The sequence below is a fragment of the Phyllobates terribilis genome, unplaced genomic scaffold (genome assembly GCF_046119375.1).
Source record: "Phyllobates terribilis strain yellow unplaced genomic scaffold, ASM4611937v1 Scaffold_4__5_contigs__length_816908805, whole genome shotgun sequence".
In the NCBI taxonomy this organism is placed as follows: Eukaryota; Metazoa; Chordata; class Amphibia; order Anura; family Dendrobatidae; genus Phyllobates; species Phyllobates terribilis.
The window spans coordinates 641,519,681-641,546,341 of NW_027362764.1; the positions used below are offsets into that span (position 1 = coordinate 641,519,681).

General features: G+C 50.2%; 1 protein-coding gene across 1 annotated transcript in view; it reads left to right on the plus strand.

Annotated features, from left to right (window-relative positions):
* The window catches only part of MCMDC2 (minichromosome maintenance domain containing 2), a 78,913-nt gene that overhangs the window by 25,322 nt on the left and 26,930 nt on the right, over positions 1 to 26,661 (plus strand). The window contains exons 4-10 of the mRNA XM_073676739.1: positions 22,049 to 22,244; positions 23,100 to 23,222; positions 23,291 to 23,398; positions 24,107 to 24,235; positions 24,708 to 24,945; positions 25,424 to 25,629; positions 25,908 to 26,068. Of these exons, the coding sequence (XP_073532840.1) occupies positions 22,049 to 22,244; positions 23,100 to 23,222; positions 23,291 to 23,398; positions 24,107 to 24,235; positions 24,708 to 24,945; positions 25,424 to 25,629; positions 25,908 to 26,068 (1,161 nt within the window). The remainder of the gene's footprint in view (positions 1 to 22,048; positions 22,245 to 23,099; positions 23,223 to 23,290; positions 23,399 to 24,106; positions 24,236 to 24,707; positions 24,946 to 25,423; positions 25,630 to 25,907; positions 26,069 to 26,661) is intronic.

Sequence of the window (26,661 nt, forward strand, 5' to 3'; positions counted from 1 at the left end):
TAAAATTGAGAGTTTACTTGGTTGTGTGTTTGGGATCATTGCCTTGCTATAATGTCCATCCTCATTTCATCTTCATCATCCTGGTAGATGCAGCAGATTTTTATCAAGAATGTCTTTGTACATTTGTCCATTCATCCTTCCTTCAATTATATGAAGTTTGCCAGTGCCATATGCTGAAAAAAAGCCCCACACCATGATGTTCCCACCTCCAAACTTCACTGTTGTTATGGTTTTTTTGAGGTGATATGCAGTGCCTTTTGGCCTCCAAACATTTTGTCTATTATGGCATCCAAAGAGTTCAATTTTGGAGGCCATGGAGGTTGAGTGTATTCCTTAGTTTTCTTTGAAACAATTGTACCTGCTGATTCCAGGTCTTTCTGTAGCTCTGCTCGGGTGGTCCTTGGCTCTCGGACAACTCTTCTGATAATTATTTTCACTCCTCTGTCTTAGATCTTGCGGGGAGCTCCTGATCGTGGCCGGTTTATGGTGAAATTATGCTCTTTCCACTTCCAGATTATGGCCCCAACAGTGCTCACCTTCAATAGTTTAGAAATTCTTCTGTAACCAATGCCATCAGAATGTTTTCCAACAAAAAGATTTGTGAAGGTCTTGAGACAGCTCACTGGTTTTAACCATCATGAGATGTTTCTTGTGTTGCACCTTGGTAATGAGACACCTTTATATTGGCCATCAGTTGAACCAGCGGATATTGTTCACTAAATTCCAGGATTTATTTCTAATTACTGATAGATTTCAGCTAGTGTCATGACTTTCCATGGCTTTTTGCACCTTTCTTCGTGTTCAATACTTTTCCGTGTCATTTCTCATAATTATATGTGTCACCCTACCTGGATGCCACAAGTGTAATAAAGCTGTGTCTGAGAGCAAGGGGGAGGTTCTCTGGTTAGGGGAACATTAGCATGCAATGCCTCCTGTCTCAGGGCAGTAGGGGGAGCAGGCTGCCCCTATAAAAGCTGGTACTGGGGACAGGGTTAGAGAGAACTGGAAAGCCTGTCTCAGCTTTGAGACGTGTCCCAGAGTGGAGCAGGGACAGAAAGTTGATTGCACCTAAGAGGAAGTGTGGCAGTAGGAGAGAGCCACAAGCCAGAGACAAGAGGCGAAGAGAGCCTGTCTTGGCAGATAAAGACTTATTTTACCAGACTTTGGTGTCTGAGGCTGGAAGGATTCTACATCCCCCAGCAGAGAACCAGTCCGCAAGGGACTGTACATTCCTTGGCCTAAGAAGCCTGGAGGCCCTGCCACAACCGAAGGGACCAGTAAAGCCGTACAAGGCTGGGAGCAGAAAGGAACCCACGTCGCAGGCCATACAGGCGAGAAAGCACGGAAGCTCGGAAACGTGGGCTATTATCCTATGAGGAGGAGATAGCCAGAAGGAGCGCAGAAAGCACGGTAGGCCTACACCCTCACCCTGACCAGGGCCAATTTCCCCGTTGCTCTCAGACATCCAGGTCCCCTCCTAGCTGGGACTGTTTATGGGTCAGTTTACCTGTTGTAGTAAAGACCCTGGACTGCAACTTGTTGTCTGTGTGCTCCTTGCTCCTCCAGCACTATCAGCACTGGGATTCTCACTACCATCACTCCCACCATCCATTATACTGCCCTGGGGCCGCACTCTTCCCGTGGGGAGTCACACTACCCTAGCTGCACACCTCATCAGCCCCAGCGGTCTGCATGCAGCGGCGGTTCCTAATGACCGCAATCCACGGGTGGCGTAGTCGGACATAATTAATAACACATAACGGACTACCACTGGCCTGACCAGCCTGAGCCACGGAACCGGGTTGCCACTACTACTCCCATCGTTCCCTATTGCCCGGATCCGAGTGCCCCACGGCCCAGGGGGCAAGTCAGCTTTGGCGTAGTCGGCAGGATTTTGTGCCCGCAACCACCGGGTACTGCGTGCCTGAAAAAGACTTTTGTAACTTACCTGTGGAGTCGTTTCCCGCCATCCGGAGCCGATTCCGGCCATCAGACGCCATCTTGGACCGTTTCCCGCCGTCTTCTGCCGCCTTCCCGCCATCCACAGCTGTTTCCCGCCATCGGACGCCATCTTCAGGACGCCGCGCGGGAAGAAGAGGGGCGTGGACGTCAAAACCGCGCGAGATCCGAAGCTCCGCCCCACGCACCGACGCTGCGCAAGGTCCTGGAAGGGAGAGAGAGCGACGCTGACGTCATCGGAGTGCGACGCCAGGTCCTCGTCCAGAGCAGCAGCGGAGCCGCGGCCTACAGAAGAGGATCGTCGGAAGGTAGGCCACACTTCACTAGGGGGGGAGGAAGATGTCGGACACAGAGGCGCCCACTACCACCAACGCAGCTGCAGCAGCGGTTATGCCCTTTTCCTTACCCTACATCCCGGGAGCGGCCTGGCTGCCCAAGTACTCAGGGGAGCCCCATGCCCTAACTGACTTCAAGGAAAGACTGTATAGTTTGTTCCAAGTTTACCCCCTGACAGAGGAACAGAAGGTCAGCATATTGACAGGGCAGTTAACAGGCGCAGCCCAAAGGGAGGTAAAATCATGGCCCATTGAGGAGAAAGGGACTGTGAAGGGTATTCTGGCCCGGCTGCGGGGTACCTTTGATACACGTACCTCCGCTGAGATTAAAATGAGGTTCTATGGATGTAAGCAGCGGGCACAGGACAGCATCAGAGACTATGCCTTAAATTTACAGGAAGCCTTGAGGGCTATTCAACAAACTGACCCTGGCAGTGTGCAGGAAACCGATAAGCTGCTAACAGAACAATTCATAGAGGGTCTGCTGTCCAGCGCCCACAGGGCCCAGCTGCGCCTCATGTTCTTCCAGAACCCCGACCTGACCTTTGCCCAATTTAAGGACAGGGCCATAAGGGTGCTCCGTGAATCTGCAACCAGTGGCGCTATAAACCCCCGGCGCCCTGCTATCACTTACCACCAGGAGGCGGCGCCCTCCTCTATGGACTCCGTGGAGGCTGATGCACAGGCCCTGAATCAAGTCCCGTCGAAAGGCCTGCACCACCAAGTCCAGGAGCTGACCAGGAGCGTCGCGGCGTTGACCAGGACCGTCCAGGCGTTGCAAGTGGACCCGTCAAGACCCATCGAGCTGGCTTCAAGTCCGGAGGATGTCCCGTGGCGTCGACAGAGGAGGATCCCGTCGTTCCGAGGGAGGCCCACAGACCGCTACGCAGAGGATGGACAGCCCATTTGCCGTCGTTGCAACCAGCCCGGACACATTTCCAGGTACTGTAATTTAAATGGGTCCAACCTGGGGCAGAGGGCCGACCCCCAGGCATAAGATCACCAGGCCCTTATAATTGGCGTGATAAGTACGTTGGGGGGCGCCCGGTTTTACCCGTGGTGCTGGACGGTATCCCCATGAGCGCCTTGCTGGATACTGGGTCACAAGTAACCACTATCCCTTATGTACTTTTTAAGCAGTATTGGACTGATGCTGATATCACACGGTATCCAGACAGTAACTTGAGCATCATCGCCAGTAATGGCTTACCCGTGCCGCAGATGGGGTTCAAGGAGATGACCATTAAAATTGGTAAAGTTGAACTGCCGGCACAGGGAGTGATTATTGTGGACATTGACCGTCATGAAAGTCACCCTAAAATAACTGTGGGTACTAACATAATTGAAAATTGTCTTTCAGAGGTAATTGTAATTCTACAACAGGTGGCGGTGAATGCTAGTTCCAGCCAAAAGAGAGTCCTCAACAAGGAGATAAAAGCCCTGATGAGACGGCAGCAGGTAGAACTGTCTGGTGGTGAGATCGGTAGCGTAAGAATCAGTGATCCATTCCCCATTTCCATGCCTCCCAAAAGTGAAATGATGATTTGGTGTCGGACTGCAATCGGGTTGAGAGGTAGAGACTACCAAGCCATGGTAGAACCCGTGTACTCAGACAGCAGGCCCACCATTTTGACAGCCCGGGGGGTGGTTGATGTCCGTCATGGGAGGGTGCCCGTCCGCATCCTCAACATTGGGGAGAGGGAAGTACACTTACCCAGGTACGCTACACTCGCCAAACTGTTTGTCGTCGAACACCAAGCTATCAGGGCCGTGGAACCCTTGCCTCCATCTCCTCAGGCGGAGGGTAATGGCTCCCAGAAACAAAAGGAGGACTGGTGCCAGAAACTCCACTTGGGTGCTGACTCCACTCCCCTGCACCAAAAACAAGGAGTCTACCGGGTGGTACAGGAGTACGAGAGAGTCTTTAGTAAGCACCCGCTAGACTTCGGCAGAGTAAAAGGGATAGAACACCACATCCCCACAGGGAGCCACCCACCAATAAAAGAGAGGCACAGACCTGTACCCCCTGCACATTATCAGAACGCAAAGGGCATGCTAAGAGAGATGAAAGAAGCTGGGGTTATTAGAGACAGCTGTAGCCCCTGGGCAGCCCCTTTGGTTCTAGTCAAAAAGAAAGACGGCACCATGAGAATGTGCGTGGACTATAGACAAATCAACCGTATCACTCACAAAGACGCATATCCGCTGCCTAGAATAGAAGAGTCTTTAGCCGCACTAAAATCTGCTAACTTCTTTTCTACTTTGGACCTTACTAGCGGGTACTGGCAGGTTCCTGTGGCAGAGGCTGACAAGGAGAAGACCGCCTTCACCACCCCGATGGGACTGAGTGAGTTCAACTGTATGCCTTTCGGGCTCTGCAACGCACCAGGGACCTTCCAGCGGCTGATGGAATGCTGTCTAGGGCACCGAAACTTCGAGACTGTCCTCCTTTACCTGGACGACGTGATCGTCTATTCGAAGACCTACGAGGACCATCTCAAGCACCTGGCCGAGGTGTTCGAAGCCCTGGCAGGCTATGGCCTGAAGGTGAAACCATCGAAGTGCCACCTGCTGAAACCAAAGGTCCAGTACCTAGGGCACGTGGTAAGCGCGGAAGGAGTGGTCCCCGACCCTGACAAGGTCACGGCAATCAAGAGCTGGCCAAGCCCCTCGAACATCAAAGAGGTGAGACAGTTTCTCGGGTTGGTAGGCTACTACCGAAGGTTCATCCCTGGGTTCACTAAGATGGCAGCTCCTATGCAGGACCTCCTGATCGGACAGTCCAAGTCCAGAAATCAAAAGCCACCCTTCAAGTGGGATAAACCGGAAGAGGAGTCCTTCCGCCAGCTAAAGTTGGCCCTCACTGGGGATGAGATCCTGGCCTACCCTGATTATGGCCAGCCTTTCATTCTCCACACAGATGCCAGTAATGTGGGACTGGGAGCCGTACTGTCCCAAAACCAACAGGGCAGAGAACGGGTGATCGCATACGTCAGCCGGAAGCTGAGGCCCACCGAGAGGAACCCGGAGAATTACAGCTCCTTCAAGCTAGAATTCTTGGCGGTGGTGTGGGCCGTGACGGAACGCTTCAAGCATTACCTGGCCTCCGCAAAGTTCACCGTGTACACGGACAACAACCCGTTGACACACCTGGACAATGCAAGACTGGGTGCCCTGGAACAGCGGTGGATGGCCCGTCTCTCCAACTATGACTTCGTGATCAAGTACCGGGCAGGCAAAACCAACGCCAACGCGGACGCCCTATCAAGAATGCCTCACTTCCCTGAAGGTGACGAAGACCCAGAAGAGCTGGAAGAGGTAGAACTCCCCGCGTTTCACCGGTATGGAGCCGCTCAACACTCTCACCGCGTGAAGGAGGAGGATCTAACAACTGTGATGATGAATCCCCTACCTCACCACAGCTGGGCCGAGACCCAAGATAGTGACCCTGCAGTCCGCCTGGTGAAAGATCTGCTGACCCAGGAAGACGCCCGCCTAGATCCAGATGCCCCAGAGGAAGCCAAGCAGCTATGGAAGGAGAAGAGCAAGCTGTTCCTCTACGAAGGCAAGTTGTGCAGAAGGATTGTCAACCACCGGACGCACGAGCTGACCTGGCAAGTCGTGGTCCCAAGGCGGGATGCAGCTATGGTCCTGGGGGCTTACCATGACAGAGCGGGGCACTTCGGTTGGAAGAAACTGGAGTTCCTACTAAGAGGAAGGTTCTTTTGGGTCGGCATGAGAGGAGCAGTAGAAAAGTGGTGCAGAGGCTGTGGCCCTTGTCACCTGAGGAGGAAGGACCGCACCAGCCAGAAGACACCCTTGAGGCCCATCGTCACCACGCAGCCTCTTGAGCTGGTAGCCCTGGACCACGTCAAATTGGCTCCAAGCCGGTCTGGATACATCTATGCCTTGACAATCGTGGACCACTATTCCCGTTTTCTAGTGGTGGTCCCGGTAAAGGACTTGACAGCCCAAACAGCGGCCAGAGCCTTCCAGCAATATTTCTGCCGTCCACACGGGTATCCGGAACAGGTCCTGACAGACCAGGGTCCAGCGTTCGAGGCTGAAATCTTCCAGGAGTTCTGCAACCTCTATGACTGTAAGAAAATACGGACAACGCCTTACCACCCCCAAACCAACGGGATGTGTGAGAAGATGAACAATATAGTCATTGATCTCCTGAAGACGTTGCCCCTGGAGGAACGCAGCCTGTGGCCAGAAAAATTGCCGGACCTGGTAGACATGTACAACAATATCCCGGTGAATGCTACAAACTGCACCCCGGCTTACCTGATGCGAGCCAGACCGGGTAAGCTGCCCGTAGACCTGGAGATGGGAGTCCTAATACCTGAGGACACCTCCCCGGATGCGGACTGGGATACGGAAAGGCAACTGCAGTACAAGAAGGTACAGGAGAGTGTGGAGAAGAGCCTGGCCCAGGTGAGAGAGAAGCAAGAAAGACTCTTCAATCAACACGCCCCTGCTGGTCCCCTAGAACCTGGTGAGCAAGTCCTAAAGCGAAAAAGAAGGCTACATAAGTTGGACGACCAGTGGGAAAGGGAACTCTACACCGTACTGCAGTCTGACCACGACAACCCAAAGGTATGCGTAATCACCAAGGACGGAGGAGAAACCACTAGTGTCGTCTCCAGGGACCACCTCAAAAGATGCCCCGAGCAACTCCGTAGTGCAGAAGAGGATCAGAGTGACTTTGAACCCGCAGAGGACAAGGAAGAAATGATCAGCACCGTCCTCGGAGAGTTCCCTCAGTCCTGGACTCGCATAAATGATGCCATAGTGGTACCTGTCCTGCATTTCCTGCAACCGGCACAGCAACAACCAACACCAGAGCCGGAAGGTGAAGAGGAGCAAGCGGTTCCAGAGGCAGAAGAGCCTGTTCCAGCAGCCCAGGAGAGTCAACCCTCTGCTGACAGTGAGCCTGCCATGCCTGCGGTAAGCCAAAGGACCCGCAGACAGCTGCCTGCCCTACCTGTACACCCAGCTGACAGCTGTACCCCTAACGCTAGTGGGGAAAGTCAGGTTGGTCCACCACCAGACAGTGGGCTACGTAGGTCAACCAGGAGCACAAAGGGACAGATACCCGCTCGCTGGAGAATATAGAGTGTACTAAAATTGTAAATAACCCTGTTGCCAAATGTTGAAATGTTTGCCAAGTTACCTGCATGTTTATTAATAGTGTGTTTCAGTTTCTTGCAGCTACCATGAGGACTCAAAGGTTATGGACTTTGTATAACCGGGACCTTGTATGGACTGCATTCTGAGCCTAACCCAGGAATGAACTAAGACTGTGAAGGACTTGGGGTAGGACAGACCCCCACCTGGTTAAGGCTCCCGTTGTATTGGTGATATGGACACCCGGTCACAGACCACACTGTGACCTTAAGAACTCAATCTGTGCGTCGTTTGTCTATTAATGTTTTATAGTTATGCATATTGTCTTTGTTTATTGTTTAGTCCCGGAGTACTAAATTTCACTAGGGGGGAATGTGTCACCCTACCTGGATGCCACAAGTGTAATAAAGTTGTGTCTGAGAGCAAGGGGGAGGTTCTCTGGTTAGGGGAACATTAGCATGCAATGCCTCCTGTCTCAGGCCAGTAGGGGGAGCAGGCTGCCCCTATAAAAGCTGGTACTGGGGACAGGGTTAGAGAGAACTGGAAAGCCTGTCTCAGCTTTGAGACGTGTCCCAGAGTGGAGCAGGGACAGAAAGTTGATTGCACCTAAGAGGAAGTGTGGCAGTAGGAGAGAGCCACAAGCCAGAGACAAGAGGCGAAGAGAGCCTGTCTTGGCAGATAAAGACTTATTTTACCAGACTTTGGTGTCTGAGGCTGGAAGGATTCTACATCCCCCAGCAGAGAACCAGTCCGCAAGGGACTGTACATTCCTTGGCCTAAGAAGCCTGGAGGCCCTGCCACAACCGAAGGGACCAGTAAAGCCGTACAAGGCTGGGAGCAGAAAGGAACCCACGTCGCAGGCCATACAGGCGAGAAAGCACGGAAGCTCGGAAACGTGGGCTGTTATCCTATGAGGAGGAGATAGCCAGAAGGAGCGCAGAAAGCACGGTAGGCCTACATCCTCACCCTGACCAGGGCCAATTTCCCCGTTGCTCTCAGACATCCAGGTCCCCTCCTAGCTGGGACTGTTTATGGGTCAGTTTACCTGTTGTAGTAAAGACCCTGGACTGCAACTTGTTGTCTGTGTGCTCCTTGCTCCTCCAGCACTATCAGCACTGGGATTCTCACTACCATCACTCCCACCATCCATTATACTGCCCTGGGGCCGCACTCTTCCCGTGGGGAGTCACACTACCCTGGCTGCACACCTCATCAGCCCCAGCGGTCTGCATGCAGCGGCGGTTCCTAATAACCGCAATCCACGGGTGGCGTAGTCGGACATAATGTAACGGGTCTGGGAGGCGGAACCTCTGAGCTACTATACAAGGGGGCAGCCCTTGTAAGGGAGCGGGTGGCAGTCTCTGGATGAACGGACAGGGAGATACGGCAAGTGATCAGGGCAGTCTCTGGGTAAAGGGTAGGTACGACCTGTGATGGCAGAGCCTCTGGGTAGGCTAGCAGGCAGATGGTAGATGTGTGCTCCCAGGTGAGCAAGCGAGAGTCTCTGGAATAACAGGTGGTCACGGCACGTGACGGCGGAACCTCCGGGCTGGCAAGCAGGTAGGTAACGGAGAAGCGCTCCCAGGTGAGCGGGCAAGAGTCTCTGGAATAGCTGGTGGTCACCGCACGTGACAACGGGACCTCCGGGCTGGCAAGCAGGCAGGAAACGGAGATGCGCTCCCAGGTGAGCGGGCAGGCTGGTCCTTTAGACAGACTGACAGGAGAAGTAAGGCAGACCGTCGGACCTCAGACTGGCAGACAGGTAACAAGTATTCAGGCAGGAATCAGGCAGGTAACTGGCAGGTAACTGGCAGGAAACTGGCAGGCAACTGGCAACGGGACCTGAGGGCTGAAGCACAGGTGAGACACAGGTGCAAACAACATTGCTCGGGCACCTCCATTTTGGAGGAGGTGCCTTATATATGATGAAGTCCTCCGGCCATTGGCCGGGGACTCTTTAGGGCGGCGCGCGCGGCCCCTTTAAGAGGAGGGGAGCGCGCGCGCGCGCGCCCTAAGCACAGGGGCCGGGAAGGAGCGCGCGCTGAGAGCAGAGCAGGAGGAGGACGCCGGGACGGAGCGCGCGCTGACAGCAGAGCGGGGGGAGGAAGCCGGGCACGGAGCAGAGCGGTGAGGGGAGCAGCGTCCCTGCCTAGCAGAGGGCAGGGACGCCGGCACTACAGTACCCCCCCCTTTAGGCCCCCCCTTTTTTAGGCCAGACAGAAATTTAGCTAGGATGAGAGGGGCATGGATGTTCTCCCGGGGCTCCCACGTTCTCTCCTCAGGACCAAACCCCTTCCAATCTACCAGAAAAAAGGTCTTTCCTCTTACCCTTTTGGTGGCAAGAATGTTCTCTACCTCAAACTCGTCCTCAGCAGAAACCGGAGCAGGAGGCGTACCTGTAGACTTGGAAAAAGAGTTAAGCACCACGGGTTTGAGGAGAGATACATGGAAGGAGTTAGGGATCCGTAAGTTGGCCGGGAGTTTCAATTTATAGGCCACCGGGTTGATCTGACTGATGACCTCCAGTGGGCCGATGAACCGAGGCCCTAACTTATAGGAAGGGATCTTGAGCCGGACATATTTGGACGAGAGCCAGACTTTATCCCCAGGGCGGAATTGAGGAGGGTCCAGACGTTTTTTGTCAGCGTGTCTTTTCATACGCTCGGATGACAGAAGGAGTGCGGACCGGGTACTCTCCCATATGGAGGAAAATTTGTTAACAAGAGATTCCGCAGCCGGATTGTCCGCCGAGGTGGAGACGGGAAACGGGATCCGAGGATGCTGACCGTAGACTACAAAAAACGGGGATTTGGAGGAAGACTCGCTCTCGTGATTGTTGTACGAGAATTCGGCCCATGGCAGGAGATCCACCCAGTCAGAATGGTGGGCATTAACGAAGTGCCGAAGGTAACTGGTCAGGTTCTGATTGATCCGCTCCACTTGACCATTAGACTGTGGGTGGTAAGCGGAGGAGAAGTCCAGGGTGACGTCCAGCAATTTACAAGTGGCTCTCCAGAAACGGGAAGTGAACTGTACCCCACGATCCGACACGATGTGACGGGGCAGGCCATGAAGACGGAAGATGTGGCGGATAAAGTCTTTAGCCAGCTCGGGTGCAGACGGAAGACCTGGCAGTGGAATGAAGTGAGCCATCTTGGAGAAGCGGTCAGCGACCACCCAAATGACCGTACAACCGGCAGAGACGGGCAGATCAGTAATGAAGTCCATCGCTATATGCTGCCAGGGGGCAGCAGGTACTGGCAGAGGTAGGAGGCGGCCGGCCGGCAGGTGTCTCGGAACTTTGTTGCGGGCGCAGGACACACAGGCAGAAACAAAGTCTATTACATCCTTGTGCAGGTTAGGCCACCAGTAGTGCCGGGTAATAAGCTGGAGGGTCTTTTTCTGACCGGCGTGGCCAGCTAGTTTAGACGAATGACCCCAGTGTAGGATCTTCTCCCGATCAGGTACTGGTACGAACGTCTTACCAGGAGGAAGACGATTTAGACTCACGGGAGCCACCTGCATTACTCTGGCGGGATCGATGATATGTTTCGGATCCTCCTCGAGATCAGACACCAGAAAGGATCGAGACAAGGCGTCCGCCTTGACGTTTTTGTCAGCCGGGCGAAAATGAAGGACAAAATCAAAACGAGCAAAAAACAAGGACCACCGGGCTTGGCGCGGGTTAAGTCTCTGGGCATGCTGGAGGTAAGCCAAGTTCTTGTGGTCAGTGTAAATTATTACCGGGTGAAGAGCCCCCTCGAGCAGGTAACGCCACTCCTCCAATGCCAGTTTGATGGCCAATAACTCTCGGTCTCCTATGGAATAGTTGCGCTCAGAGGAGGAGAAGAGTTTAGAGAAGAAGCCACAAGTTACCATCCTCCCGGAAGATGATTTTTGAGTAAGTACCGCTCCGGCTCCAGAGGAGGAGGCGTCAACTTCCAGGAAGAACTGCTTGTTGCCATCTGGGCGATGCAGCACCGGGGCGGAAGAGAAGGCCTGTTTAAGGGAAAGAAAGGCCTCCTCTGCTTCGGGTGGCCACTCTTTGGGATTAGTACCTTTACGGGTGAGCGCAGAAATTGGGGCCGTCCGGGAAGAGAAGTGTGGTATGAAGAGGCGGTAGTAGTTGGCGAAGCCCAGGAATCGCTGAATGGCCTTCAACCCCTCCGGTCGGGGCCATTTCTCGATGGCAGACAGTTTCTCAGGATCCATTTGTAGGCCGGTCTGAGAGATAATGTAGCCCAGAAACGGAAGCGAGGTCTGCTCAAAGAGGCACTTCTCAAATTTAGCGTAGAGATGGTTCTGCCTTAGCCTGAGCAGGACCTGACGAACGTCCCTCCGGTGAGTCTGGAGATCCGGAGAGAAGACCAAGATGTCGTCCAGGTACACCACTACGCAGGAGTAGAGAAGGTCCCGGAAGATGTCATTGACCAACTCTTGAAAGACGGCAGGAGCGTTACAGAGACCAAAGGGCATTACCAGGTATTCATAGTGGCCGTCCCGGGTGTTGAATGCCGTCTTCCATTCATCCCCCTGACGAATACGAACCAGGTTGTACGCCCCACGAAGGTCCAGTTTGGTGAAGATCCTAGCCCCCCTCAGACGATCAAATAATTCTGGAATGAGCGGAAGGGGGTACTTATTCTTCACCGTGATCAGGTTTAGGCCTCTATAGTCTATACAGGGACGGAGAGAGCCGTCCTTCTTTTTGACGAAAAAGAAGCCTGCTCCCGCCGGGGAGGTAGATTTCCGGATGAATCCTCTGGCCAGATTCTCCTCAATATATTCGGACATTGACCGGGTCTCAGCAGCGGATAAAGGATAGATACGCCCACGGGGAGGAGTAGTACCGGGTAGCAGATCGATGGGACAGTCGTATGGTCTATGTGGTGGTAATGTCTCTGCCTCCTTTTTATTAAAGACATCTGCATAAGACCAATAAGGAATCGGAAGTCCAGGTAGATTAGCTGGGGTAGGAGAGGGACGGACGGGATGGACGGGAACCAGGCAGGTTTTATGACAGTCTTGTCCCCAGCGAAGGACCTCTCCGGTTTGCCAGTCTAGCACGGGTGCATGTCTCTGGAGCCAGGGCAGACCTAGCAAGAGGGCGTGAGAGAGTCCAGGCAGAACATGAAAGGAGATACTTTCAGAATGCAGCATTCCCACCTGCAGGGTAATGGATTCGGTGATGAGTTGAATGGGGCGAGGTAAGAGGCCCCCATCCACGGCAGCGACAGACAAGGGTACAGCCAGAGGTTTGGTGGGGATGCGGTATTTCTCAACCAGGGACTGTGAAATAAGGTTCCCGGCTGCTCCAGAGTCAAGTTGGGCTAGTTCGAAATAACGGTTCTCCCCGTAGATGATCGAAACTGACAACAGCAGGGATGGAGAGGATTTATTCTTGTCTAGGTGGACCTCTCTGAGCGAACCTAGACACAGGCGTTTCCCGACCTCTCCGGGCAGGCACGGATCCGGTGCTCCTTACTGCCACAGTAGAAGCAGCTCCCCTCGGCACGGCGTGAGTCCTGACGGGTTTTGACCATCTTGGTCTGGTCGACCTGCATAGGCTCAGGAGAGTGTACCTGGGGAGAGATGGAGGGAATGACGGGTTTCTGGAAAATAGGAGCTAAACGTGGAATCCTTCTCTCACGGGTGACCTCTTTGGCACGCTCCTGGAACCGTAGGTCAATCCGGGTGGCAAGAGTTATTAAGTCATCGAGAGTGGTAGGAATGTCCCGACCGGCAAGTTCATCTTTAATACGGCCGGACAGACCCTCCCAGAAGACGGAAACCAGAGCGTCGTTATCCCAGGCCAGCTCCGAGGCAAGGGTACGGAACCGTATGGCATATTGGCCCACGGTGAGACTCCCCTGACGGAGGCGTAGCAACGATGATGCAGATGAGGTCTTCCGTCCGGGTTCGTCGAAGACTTTCCGGAAAGCCGTGAGAAAAGCAGGCAAGTTGGACACCAGGGGGTCTCCTCTCTCCCATAGAGGATTCAGCCAGGCCAGGGCCTCCCCGGTGAGATGGGACATGATGAAGGCAATTTTGGCCCGGTCGGAGTTAAACTGGTAGGACAAAAGTTCAAAATGCAGGGTGCACTGATTTAAGAAGCCCCGAGCCTGGACGGGGTCGCCTCCGAAGCGAGGAGGTGCAGAAAGCCGGGGTCCGGGGTAGGATACCATAGTATTAGTGGGCAGCGGAGCTGCCGGATTGCAAGATATGGCACTGGCGGAGGTTGTTGGTGGATCAGACAGAGTGTTCAGGTGAGTATTAACATTCCGCAGGTGACCCAGGATGGCCTCCTGTTGGGACCTCTGACGGGACAGTTCAAGACAGAGGTCCGAGAGCGAGGGAGCTTGGGTGCCACCGGGTTCCATGGCCCGAGCAAACTGTAACGGGTCTGGGAGGCGGAACCTCTGAGCTACTATACAAGGGGGCAGCCCTTGTAAGGGAGCGGGTGGCAGTCTCTGGATGAACGGACAGGGAGATACGGCAAGTGATCAGGGCAGTCTCTGGGTAAAGGGTAGGTACGACCTGTGATGGCAGAGCCTCTGGGTAGGCTAGCAGGCAGATGGTAGATGTGTGCTCCCAGGTGAGCAAGCGAGAGTCTCTGGAATAACAGGTGGTCACGGCACGTGACGGCGGAACCTCCGGGCTGGCAAGCAGGTAGGTAACGGAGAAGCGCTCCCAGGTGAGCGGGCAAGAGTCTCTGGAATAGCTGGTGGTCACCGCACGTGACAACGGGACCTCCGGGCTGGCAAGCAGGCAGGAAACGGAGATGCGCTCCCAGGTGAGCGGGCAGGCTGGTCCTTTAGACAGACTGACAGGAGTAGTAAGGCAGACCGTCGGACCTCAGACTGGCAGACAGGTAACAAGTATTCAGGCAGGAATCAGGCAGGTAACTGGCAGGTAACTGGCAGGAAACTGGCAGGCAACTGGCAACGGGACCTGAGGGCTGAAGCACAGGTGAGACACAGGTGCAAACAACATTGCTCGGGCACCTCCATTTTGGAGGAGGTGCCTTATATATGATGAAGTCCTCCGGCCATTGGCCGGGGACTCTTTAGGGCGGCGCGCGCGGCCCCTTTAAGAGGAGGGGAGCGCGCGCGCGCGCGCCCTAAGCACAGGGGCCGGGAAGGAGCGCGCGCTGAGAGCAGAGCAGGAGGAGGACGCCGGGACGGAGCGCGCGCTGACAGCAGAGCGGGGGGAGGAAGCCGGGCACGGAGCAGAGCGGTGAGGGGAGCAGCGTCCCTGCCTAGCAGAGGGCAGGGACGCCGGCACTACACATAATTAATAACACATAACGGACTACCAATGGCCTGACCACCCTGAGCCACGGAACCGGGTTGCCACTACTACTCCCATCGTTCCCTATTGCCCGGATCCGAGTGCCCCACGGCCCAGGGGGCGAGTCATATACATAAGTTAATTTATGAACATCTATGGCTTGATGTCTTTGCCTGTCCGGATTGGATGGGTTGTTACCGACATCTGGTGAGAATTTCATGACAGTAGCACATTTAGAAATATAAGTATTTACTTAGAAAATTGGTGACTTATTTCACCAGATGTATCTGTCTATAGCAGAGGATATGTTCTTTTTCTGATATAACACTCTGAATCCATTCCATAGATAAAGAGTTAAGTAATGCATGCAGCCATCATTAAAGGGAACTCACTGACGGACTCTCTTTTAAGTCATTCTGCATCCATCAATGGACAGCGCAACACAGAGGCTATAGAAGGAAAACCATGCCATTTTTTAACAAAACCCAATTCCAAAAATGATTTCAGTCAAAAATACTACCATTTATAGGGGTAATCCAGGACTATTTAATTTTTTTACAATGGGCCTAAGCACTAACAAGCAAGTAGTAGCTAACTACCTGTCTGACGTGCCAGCGACGATCTCTGCCAGAACAGAGTGGTCACCGATGTCACGTCGACAGAGCAACGGCTTCTCACCCGCTTTGCTCTGTTGACTGGGTGTTACTGCTGATGTTTTGCTGATTGACAGCCGGTTTCCTGGTGCCTAAGTGCAGGAAGCCAGTTGTCAATCAGCATGACATCAGCAGTCACGCAGAGTAGGCTGCAAGAAGAAGAGCTGCGCTGTTAGCGGAGCAGCTGAATCACCGCCAGGAACGGACAGTGACTGCGCTCAGCCGGCGCCGGCTAAGGCAGGCAGGTAGTTGCCTCTGTCAGCAACTACCTGCCTGTTTGCTTTTAGGCCCATAGTAAAAAATAAATAAAATAAAAAAAAATAGCCCTAAACAACCCCTTTAAGTAAAAGAAATTGCCCCCAAAGGTATCTATATTCTTTAACTATGCACTGAGCAAGAAGACTGAAAAGACGGCCAGCACTGATAACGCAACTTCCATGGGAAATGCCTTTACATTGCTAGCAAGTGCAAACAGTAACTATGGGAGAAAGGTGTCATTTTATGATCATCCATGTCAGGACTGGCTCCAGGTTTTTGTCGGCCCAGGGCGAAAGAGTCTCAGTGGGCCCCTTCAACACATACCACGATTCATGATGCACAGATACCGCAGAGAAATATATATACAGTACAGACCAAAAGTTTGGACACACCTTCTCATTTAAAGATTTTTCTGTATTTTCATGACTATGAAAATTGTACATTCACACTGAAGGCATCAAAACTATGAATTAACACATGTGGAATTATATACTTAACAAAAAAGTATGAAACAACTGAAAATATGTCTTATATTCTAAGTTATTCAAAGTAGCCACCTTTTGCTTTGATGACTGCTTTGCACACTCTTGGCATTCTCTTGATGAGCTTCAAGAGGTAGTCACCGGAAATGGTCTTCCAACAATCTTGAAGGAGTTCCCAGAGATGCTTAGCACTTGTTGGCCCTTTTGCCTTCACTCTGCGGTCCAGCTCACCCCAAACCATGGGCGTACCCACCGTGGGGCAGCTGCCCCCCTCCTAGAAGCAGGGACGCACGCCGCACATCAGGGCCGGCGTCAGCACCCGGCGCGCTATGGGACCCGTGAGCGAAGGAGAGCGGTGTCAGCGCCCGCCCCCCCCGCTTGCTCAGGGCCCCGGCACCCGGCATAATACTTAACCCTCCCCGTGCCTGTGCAGCAGCTCCTGCATCCTCCACGGCTGCTGCACTGTGACGTTTCAGGTCAGAGGGCGCGGTGACGTCTTTACACTGCGCTCTCTCCTGAGCAGTCACAGCGCAGAGCGGGATGAGGCCGGCGACGCTGGAGTCCGGAGCAGCGGCAGCAGGTGAGACATGAGGTGAGCATTTGATTATTTTTTTTTTTATTATATGGAGGCCTGTGGCAGTATAAGGCAGGGGGGTGAGGTGGGGGTGTGTGACATCCTACATGGGGCATTATAAGGGGGGGGTGACATCCTGCATGGGGCATTATAAGGGGGGCGGGGGGGGTGACATCCTGCATGGGGCATTATAAGGGAGGGGGGTGACATCCTACATTGGGCATTATATGGGGGGGAACAGCCTGCATGGGGCATTATGTGGGGGGAACAGCCGGCGTGGGGCATTATGTGGGGGGAACAGCCTGCGTGGGGCATTATGTGTGGGGGGGAACAGCCAGCATGAGGCATTATGTGTGGGGAACAGCCTGCATGGAGTGTTATATGGGGGCCAGTATCCTGCATGGAACGTTATATGGGGGCCAGTACTCCATATGGAGCGTTATATGGGGGCCAGTATTCTGTTTGGAGCATTTTATGGGGGCCAGTATTCTGTATGGAGCATTATATGGGGGCCAGTATCCTGTATGGAGCGTTATATGGGGGCCAGTATTCTGTATGGAGCGTTATATGGGGGCCAGTATTCTGTATGGAGCATTATATGGGGACCAGTATCCTGTATGGAGCGTTATATGGGAGCCAGTATTCTGTATGGAGCATTATATGGGGGCCAGTATTCTGTATGGAGCGTTATATGGGGGCCAGTATTCTGTATGGAGCATTTTATGGGGGCCAGTATTCTGTATGGAGCATTTTATGGGGGCCAGTATCCTGTATGGAGCGTTATATGGGGGCCAGTATTCTGTATGGAGCGTTATATGGGGGCCAGTATTCTGTATGGAGCGTTATATGGGAGCCAGTATTCTGTATGGAGCGTTATATGGGAGCCAGTATTCTGTATAGAGCGTTATATAGGGGCCAGTATTCCGTATGGAGCATTATATGGGGGCCAGTATTCTGTATGGAGCATTTTATAGGGGCCAGTATTCTGTATGGAGCGTTATATGGGGGCCAGTATCCTGTATGGAGCGTTATATGGGGGCCAGTATCCTGTATGGAGCGTTATATGGGGGCCAGTATTCTGTATGGAGCGTTATATGGGGGCCAGTATTCTGTATGGAGCGTTATATGGGGGCCAGTATCCTGTATGGAGCATTATATGGGGGCCAGTATCCTGTATGGAGCGTTATATGGGGGCCAGTATTCTGTATGGAGCGTTATATGGGGGCCAGTATCCTGTATGGAGCGTTATATGGGGACTAGTATCCTGTATGGAGCATTTTATGGGGGCCAGTATACTGTGTGGAGCGATTCGCCGGTTTCGGAGCGATTGTGGAATTTACAATAGATATATCTCATGTAATGTAAGAAGTGAAATCTTTGCATTGTACTATATATATATTTCTCTTCGGTATCTGTGACCATGGCTTGCCCCCCCCCTAGTTTTGATCCTGGGTACGCCCATGCCCCAAACCATCTCGATTGAATTCAGGTCTGGTGACTGTGGAGGCCAGGTCATCTGGCATAGCACCCATCACTCTCCTTCTTGGTCAAATAGCCCTTACACAGCCTGGAGGTGTGTTTGGGGTCATTGTCCTGTTGAAAAATAAATGATGGTCCAACTAAACGCAAACCGGATGGAATAGCATGCCGCTGTAAGATGCTGTGGTAGCCATGCTGGTTCAGTATGCCTTCAATTTTGAATAAATCCCCAACAGTGTCACCAGCAAAGCACCCCCACACCATCACACCTCCTCCTCCATGCTTCACGGTGGGAACCAGGCATGTAGAGTCCATCCGTTCACCTTTTCTGCGTTGCACAAAGACACGGTGGTTGGAACCAAAGATCTCAAATTTGGACTCATCAGCCCAAAGCACAGATTTCCACTGGTCTAATGTCCATTCCTTGTGTTCTTTAGCCCAAACAAGTCTCTTCTGCTTGTTGCCTGTCCTTAGCAGTGGTTTCCTAGCAGCTATTTTACCATGAAGGCCTGCTGCACAAAGTCTCCTCTTAACAGTTGTTGTAGAGATGTGTCTGCTGCTAGAACTCTGTGTGGCATTGACCTGGTCTCTAATCTGAGCTACTGTTAACCTGCGATTTCTGAGGCTGGTGACTCAGATAAACTTATCCTCAGAAGCAGAGGTGACTCTTGGTCTTCCTTTCCTGGGGCAGTCCTCATGTGAGCCAGTTTCTTTGCAGCGCTTGATGGTTTTTGCAACTGCACTTGGGGACACTTTCAAAGTTTGCCCAATTTTTCGGACTGACTGACCTTCATTTCTTAAAGTAATGATGGCCACTCGTTTTTCTTTACTTAGCTGCTTTTTTCTTGCCATAATACAAATTCTAACAGTCTATTCAGTAGGACTATCAGATGTGTATCCACCTGACTTCTGCACAACACAACTGATGGTCCCAACCCCATTTATAAGGCAAGAAATCCCACTTATTAAACCTGACAGGGCACACCTGTGAAGTGAAAACCATTTCCGGTGACTACCACTTGAAGCTCATCAAGAGAATGCCAAGAATGTGCAAAGCAGTCATCAAAGTAAAAGGTGACTACTTTGAAGAACCTAGAATATAAGACATATATTTTCAGTTGTTTCAATATATAATTCCACATGTGTTAATTCATAGTTTTGATGCCTTCAGTGTGAATGTACTATTTTCAAAGTCGTGAAAATACAGAAAAATCTTTAAATGAGAAGGTGTGTCCAAACTTTTGGTCTGTACTGTATATAGTACAATGCCAAAGATTTCACTTCTTACATTACATGAGTGATATCTATTGTAAATTCTACAATAGCTCAGAAACTGGCGAATCCTTGCAGCGCACAGTGCAGATCGGGCAGTATAGTCCTCCATACAGTATTGTGGGCCCCATAAAGGGCTCCATACAGAATACTGGCCCCCATATAATGCTCCATGCAGAATACTGGCCCCCATATAACGCTCCATACAGGATACTGGCCCCCATATAACGCTCCATACAGGATACTGGCCCCCACATAATGCCCCATGCAGGCTGTGCCCCCCACATAATGCCCCATGCAGGATGTCACTCCCCCCTTCCCCATATAATGCCCCATGCAGGATGTCACTTCCCCCCCCCCATATAATGCCCCATGCAGGATGTCACTTCCCCCTCCATATAATGCACCATGCAGGATGTCACTTCCCCCCATCCATATAATGCCCCATGCAGGATGTCACTTCCCCTCTCTTATAATGCCCCATGCAGGATGTCACTTCCCCCCCCCCCATATAATGCCCCATGCAAGATGTCTCTCCCCCCCACTCCATATAATGCCCCATGCAGGATGTCACTTCCCCCCCTCCATATAATGCCCTATGCAGGATGTCACATCCCCCCTCTTATAATGCCCCATGCAGGATGTCACTTCCCCCCCATATAATGCCACATGCAGGATGTCACTCCCCCCCTCCATATAATGCCCCATGCAGGATGTCACCTCCCCCCCTCCATATAATGCCCCATGCAGGATGTCACTTCCCCTCTCTTATAATGCCCCATGCAGGATGTCACTCCCCCCCCCATATAATGCCCCATGCAAGATGTCACTCCCCCCCACTCCATATAATGCCCCATGCAGGATGTCACTTCCCTGCTCTTATAATGCCCCATGCAGGATGTCACTCCCCCCCCCATATAATGCCCCATGCAGGATGTCACTTCCCCCCCATATAATGCCATAATGCCCCATGCAGGATGTCACTCCCCCCCATATAATGCCCCATGCAGGATGTCACTTTTTCCCCTCCATATAATGCCCCATGCAGGATGTCACTCCCCCCATATAATGCCCCATGCAGGATGTCACTCCCCCCATATAATGCCCCATGCAGGATGTCACTACCCCCCATATAATTCCACCATGCAGGATGTCACTCCCCCCCATATAATGCCCCATGCAGGATGTCACTCCGCCCCCATATAATGCCCCATGCAGGATGTCACTCCCCCCCAATATAATGCCCCATGCAGGATGTCACTTTTTCCCCGCCATATAATGCCCCATGCAGGATGTCATTTCCATCCCCATATAATGCCCCATGCAGGATGTCACTTTTTCCCCTCCATATAATGCCCCATGCAGGATGTCACTTTTTCCCCTCCATATAATGCCCCATGCAGGATGTCACTTCCCCCCCCCCCCATATAATGCCCCATGCAAGATGTCACTCCCCCCCACTCCATATAATGCCCCATGCAGGATGTCACTTCCCCCCTCCATATAATGCCCCATGCAGGATGTCACTTCCCCCCTCTTATAATGCCCCATGCAGGATGTCACTCCCCCCCCCATATAATGCCCCATGCAGGATGTCACTTCCCCCCCATATAATGCCATAATGCCCCATGCAGGATGTCACTCCCCCCCCCATATAATGCCCCATGCAGTATGTCACTTTTTCCCCTCCATATAATGCCCCATGCAGGATGTCATCCCCCCCCCCCATATAATGCCCCATGCAGGATGTAATCCCCCCCCATATAATGCCCCATGCAGGATGTCACTCCCCCCCCATATAATGCCCCATGCAGGATGTCACTCCCCCCCCCATATAATGCCCCATGCAGGATGTCACTACCCCCCATATAATGCCCCATGCAGGATGTCACTCCCCCCCCATATAATGCCCCATGCAGGATGTCACTCCGCCCCCATATAATGCCCCATGCAGGATGTCACTCCCCCCCAATATAATGCCCCATGCAGGATGTCACTCCCCCCCCCCACCCATATAATGCCCCATGCAGGATGTCACTCCTCCTACCCCATTTAATGCCCCATGCAGGATGTCACTTCCCCCTCATATAATGGCCCATCCAGGATGTCACTCCCCCCCCCACCCATATAATGCCCCATGCAGGATGTCATCATCCCCCCCGCCCATCATATAAATGTTCCATGAGTCCATACATAAAGAAAAAAAAAATCAAATGCCTCACTTCTCCTCACCTGCCTCTGCTCAGCTCCGGACTCCTCACCCACGCCGCCATCTTCCTGCTCTGCGCTGTGACTGCTCAGTAGAAGGTGCGGTGGAAAGACGTCAACGCGCCCTCTGACCTGAGACGTCACAGTGCAGCAGCCGCGGAAGACACAGGAGCTGCTGCGGAGGCACAGGGAGAGGTAAGTAATGTGCCGGCTGCCGGGGCCCTGAATAAGCGGGGGGGGGGCGGACGCTGACACCGGCACCGCACCTCTCACGGGTCCCATAGCGTGCAGGGGAGCTCGACGCCTGCTCAGGGCCCCGGCACTTGCCTGGGTGCGTTGGGAGCTGACGCTGGGCCTGGTCCATGTATAATGCCTTAAGACAATCTTCATTACTATATTCTTTAGATAAATGTCATTTTGAAGGTGACACATCTCCCGAACCTCCCTGGTTATCACTTACGCCTCTGCGAGTTCCCCTTGGACCATAGATCCCAAAGACTTTATATGATGGAAGGAACAGTCATAGCTATGTCTACAGTTAATAAATATACTCAGGGAGCTCGGTTTTTGTGCTCGGATACCCAGTGTCCCTTGTCTAAAGGTAAGAAAAACTCTTGATCATAATTTCTAAAAATTAGCTTATGTTTTCCTTTTTATGCTTCATATTCCATTAGAGTCCTGTCTCAGAGCATCTGACACTGTCACATTTATTATTCTGCTATCAGAGTTTGATGCTGTCAGGTTTTGACTGTTAGTCTACTAAGTTACCAAAATGAGTAAATATCCAGTAGTAAGTAAATGGTTATAGTACATGTAAATAACATAGGGTACTTAGTTGACACTATTTTAATCAGAAAAGTGTAAAAGGCCATCCCACCACGACAAGGTGTCCCCAATCGAGACTGTCCTATCTCTACTATTAAACCTCACTATGTATCAGCAGACCTCAATATGGATGGGGCAGAGCAGGACCCAGGCCCGACAGCTCAGACACCTGCCCATGGGAAGCTATATACATAAAATGCTCAGCTGAAAAAAATTGAGAGCCACGCTCCTGTTTGTACAGAGTACAAATAACAACAGCAAAACCAAAGAAATGATCCGGAACATATGTTGGTATAAGTGCAATGTGTAGGTACATGTTTGCACTGTGGCCATTTAGTAGACAATACTATTTCGATCAAAAAAGCGTAACAGACTTTTTTGATCAAAATAGTGTCATAGCATCAACTAAGTACCCTGTTATTTACATGTACTATTACTATTCATTATTTACTGACTACAAGGTATATGCTAATTTTGTTTTTATCCTTGGTTTTGTTTGTTAAATGGCCACAGTGTTAATGTACTCCTAGACATTGCACTTATACCAACATATGTTCCGTCTCATTTCTTCGGTTTTGGAGTAGACAAACAGTGGCACATTTATTAGCTATGTATGTTTTCTGTACTTTAGATTTCCGATACATACGTATCCACACACCTGGGGCTACAGAGTCTGCAACAGTGAGACAAGACTTTTTTTGTGACTTATGTGCATCACCTTTAAAAGAAGACGTAAAATACAGAGTTCTAGGTGGTACGTGATATAAGTGCTGTATTTGGTGACCTCAACAAAGTAAATGACCTTTATATATGTCTTGCTAGATAAACAGGTTATTGAATTCATGGATTCAAAGATCCTGCGCATTTTCCAAGGATATTGTGCGACACATCAGAATTACCGTTTCCAGTCATATGCAGTGTTTCTTAGAGGTAAATCTTTGGCTTTCATTTCATATCTGATATATATATATATACACACACATATAGCGTGATAGCAGAAAAATGCAAATTTCAGGCTTATATTCATGACATTTGCAGTGCATTCATTATCATTAAAGGGAAGCTGTCGTCTTCGCATGGCTTTTTTTTTCTGATGTGATATTGGTATAGCAGGACAGCTGTGTGACATACTCTTCTTTATTGCAAAGTCCACAGGCTAAAGGAAATCTGTCATCATAAATCTGGTTATTAAACCACTGTTGGCATTCTACAGGATTTCAACATTTCTATACGCCAGCTTACTCAAATTGTTGCTCTTATAAGGAGGGATAGGTTGAAATTATAAAAGCTTTGTGTGCCATTTTTACTAGTCATAGCAGAGGGTACTAGTCTCAGTCTTCTAGCTGATGGCAAGGCCTTTTTTCCACGTTTGCCGTCTTTCCCAGAGTGTGAAGCTAACACTAGCTTTGCCTGGCAGGACGTCAGTCAAGGCAAAGAGAGTTTGCTAACAGCGAGGAGACAGCGACCAGTCCCCAATGCAGTAGACAATAAGGATATGTTCACATTCAGTATGTCAGTCCTGCAATACAGCATGCCACATGTTAACACACCCTTGACACTTCTAGAGCGTTATATTTATTACATTTAGACATGTATTACAGCTTTATTTTAACAGATTCCTTTTATGTTCTTCTGTAGATGAATTAATAGACAGAATGAAAATTGGAGGAAGATATAGAGTAATTGGTATACCAGTATGTGGCCTGAATGGCTCTCAAGTAACAGTCTGTATAGAAGCTAATAATATTCATCAGTATATTGCAAGCAGTAAGTATTTTTCATCAGTTATATAAAAAATAGGGGAAACCTAGACAGGACAACTATGGGAAAAATCAGATATTACATGGTGCCAATTCAAAGGAATTCATTCCTCGGTTGTGTGAGTTCTCCAGAGCAGGAGCGGCTCTACACTTTCTAGGACGGCCATATGAATGGGGGATGTCTTAATGGGACATCAGTAGTGGGCAATCAGACAAACAAAGCATTTTATGAGATGTATTAAATACCGTATACACAACACATACCTTTTCACTAAGGCTCTGTGGACTACAATGTATCAAGTATCCTTGCAGGAGCTGGATATATAATTCCAATGACGATATGAAATCTCCTTCTTTGAGATCAGGAAAAGCATTTCCCAAAGCTTGGATAAAAATATACAGCTCATGAGCAAAGCCCTAATGATTTCCAAGGTCTCTAAGTGCAAAATGTCCTAATGTACGTTCCCCCCCTTTCTCAGGTCCCCATACAATATGCAAAGCATTACAAAAACTTCACTTGAAGACTCTGAGCTCACCGTGGATTTTCACCTGTATCCTTGCAAATATTTTTGCTGCACAAGTTGTTCCAGTGGGAATGCACAATACTCTAAAACTTTGTATGCTGCTCAGTCTTGTGCAGACATGTAATGAAGACAAAGAAATTGGAAATCCCCTCGATCTAATGGTTGTGACAAATGATACAATGATTGTAGAGCGGTAAGAAAAGTACAAGTAGTAATGCATTTTATTTCCTAATGATGTAATATATCAACCTTAAAGGGGTGTTCTCAAATTTAAAAGTTATCCACTGCCACTGAATAGGGGATAACTTTCCAATTGCTGGAGGTCCGACCGCTGTGGACCTACCGATCTCAAGAATAGAATGGAGCATGTACTACTGATCCACTGATTCTTTGCAGCATCGGAGATTGACGTTTGCAGCACTCACCTGATGCCTATTAGAATGAATAGAGAGGCAGTGCACTACTTTTATTGGTGCCATAGACAAAGAACAGAGCATTGATGACCATGTTGGACCATTACCCCATTTAAATTAGGATCAGTACTTCCAGCACTCAATAACCTATCCAGTGGGCCAAGGCTCTTCAGGTCACTTCTACTTGACTTATAAAAACAACTGTGTTCAAAATAGTTTTGGTTTCATATCTGTGACAAGATGTCCTTCTCTTTTCAGACTGATGAGGTACAGTATTTGTCTTATTCCACGTGGAGTTCATCATACACATTTCAATGATTTGTTTGCTACAGTAACTAAAGATGAACTGGGAACAGGTACTGCCATTATCCATGCTGGTAGTGCTTTAGTGGCCAAAGGTGGAGTGTGCTTTATTGGGGATATCAACACCTACAAAAAAGAGAAACTTGATCTATTATTATCAGGTACAGTATAATATTTGTGGAATAATGATGGTACAGAGTCACTATCCTCAAATTTTACTCCCTAGGAAATTACTGGGTGTTTGGAGATGTGCACCTACATTTCTACTTTTGGTGTTCACCTCCAACCTTCACTTGACTGCGGACCTTGAAAGTATATGTAAATTCTCCAGAATTAGCTTGTTTATTTTCTCATATACATACCTACCTTTTTTGTATTCTTTTTATTGTTGGTTATATTCAACTTTTATATGCCCATTTCATTGTATGTCTTTCCCAAGTTTTGGAGAGCAGGAACATGACTTTATTCATACCTGGGAAGAAATATGGCGATGGTGTTGACCAGCAGGTATTCATTTCTGTTCAGTGCAATTTCTGGTCCTATGCAGATTTATCTTCTAAGAAGTGTAATACCAAGGAGCCCGCCTTTATAGGTCAGATGGTAAGTAATCCTAACTGCGTTTTTAAAAAGATCACCATGTCAAAAGTAGCCAGTTTTTCCTCTTATTTTTTTGCTGTTGCCCCCCCATGAGTATTTTGTTTATTTTCTTTTTTTAAATCAATTATGTGCCTTTATATTTAGCATGCCCAATATGCAAATTTTTATGGTAATTATCAAGGGGGAGTTGCTAACTTAATAACTTTGCAAAGTATCATATAATGTCCCCTAGGTAAAGACCATAAAAGTTAGCATGTTGGGTGTATTAAATGGAAAGGCCCATATATCTGAAATTATATGGCAAATTTAAAAAAGAAGAGAAAAAGCAACGGGACTAAAATAAGAGGAAAATTTGGCCACATTTGACCAGGTAACAGACCCTCTTTAACCCCGAGGGAGGTTTGCACGTTAATGACCAGGCCAATTGTTACAATTCTGACCACTGTCACTTTGAGGTAATAACTCTGGAACGCTTCAACGGATCCCACTGATTCTGAGATTGTTTTTTTCGTGACATATTTTACTTTTTGATAGTGGTAAAATTTCTTCAGTATGACTTGCGTTTATTTGTGAAAAAATCAGAAATTTGGCAACAA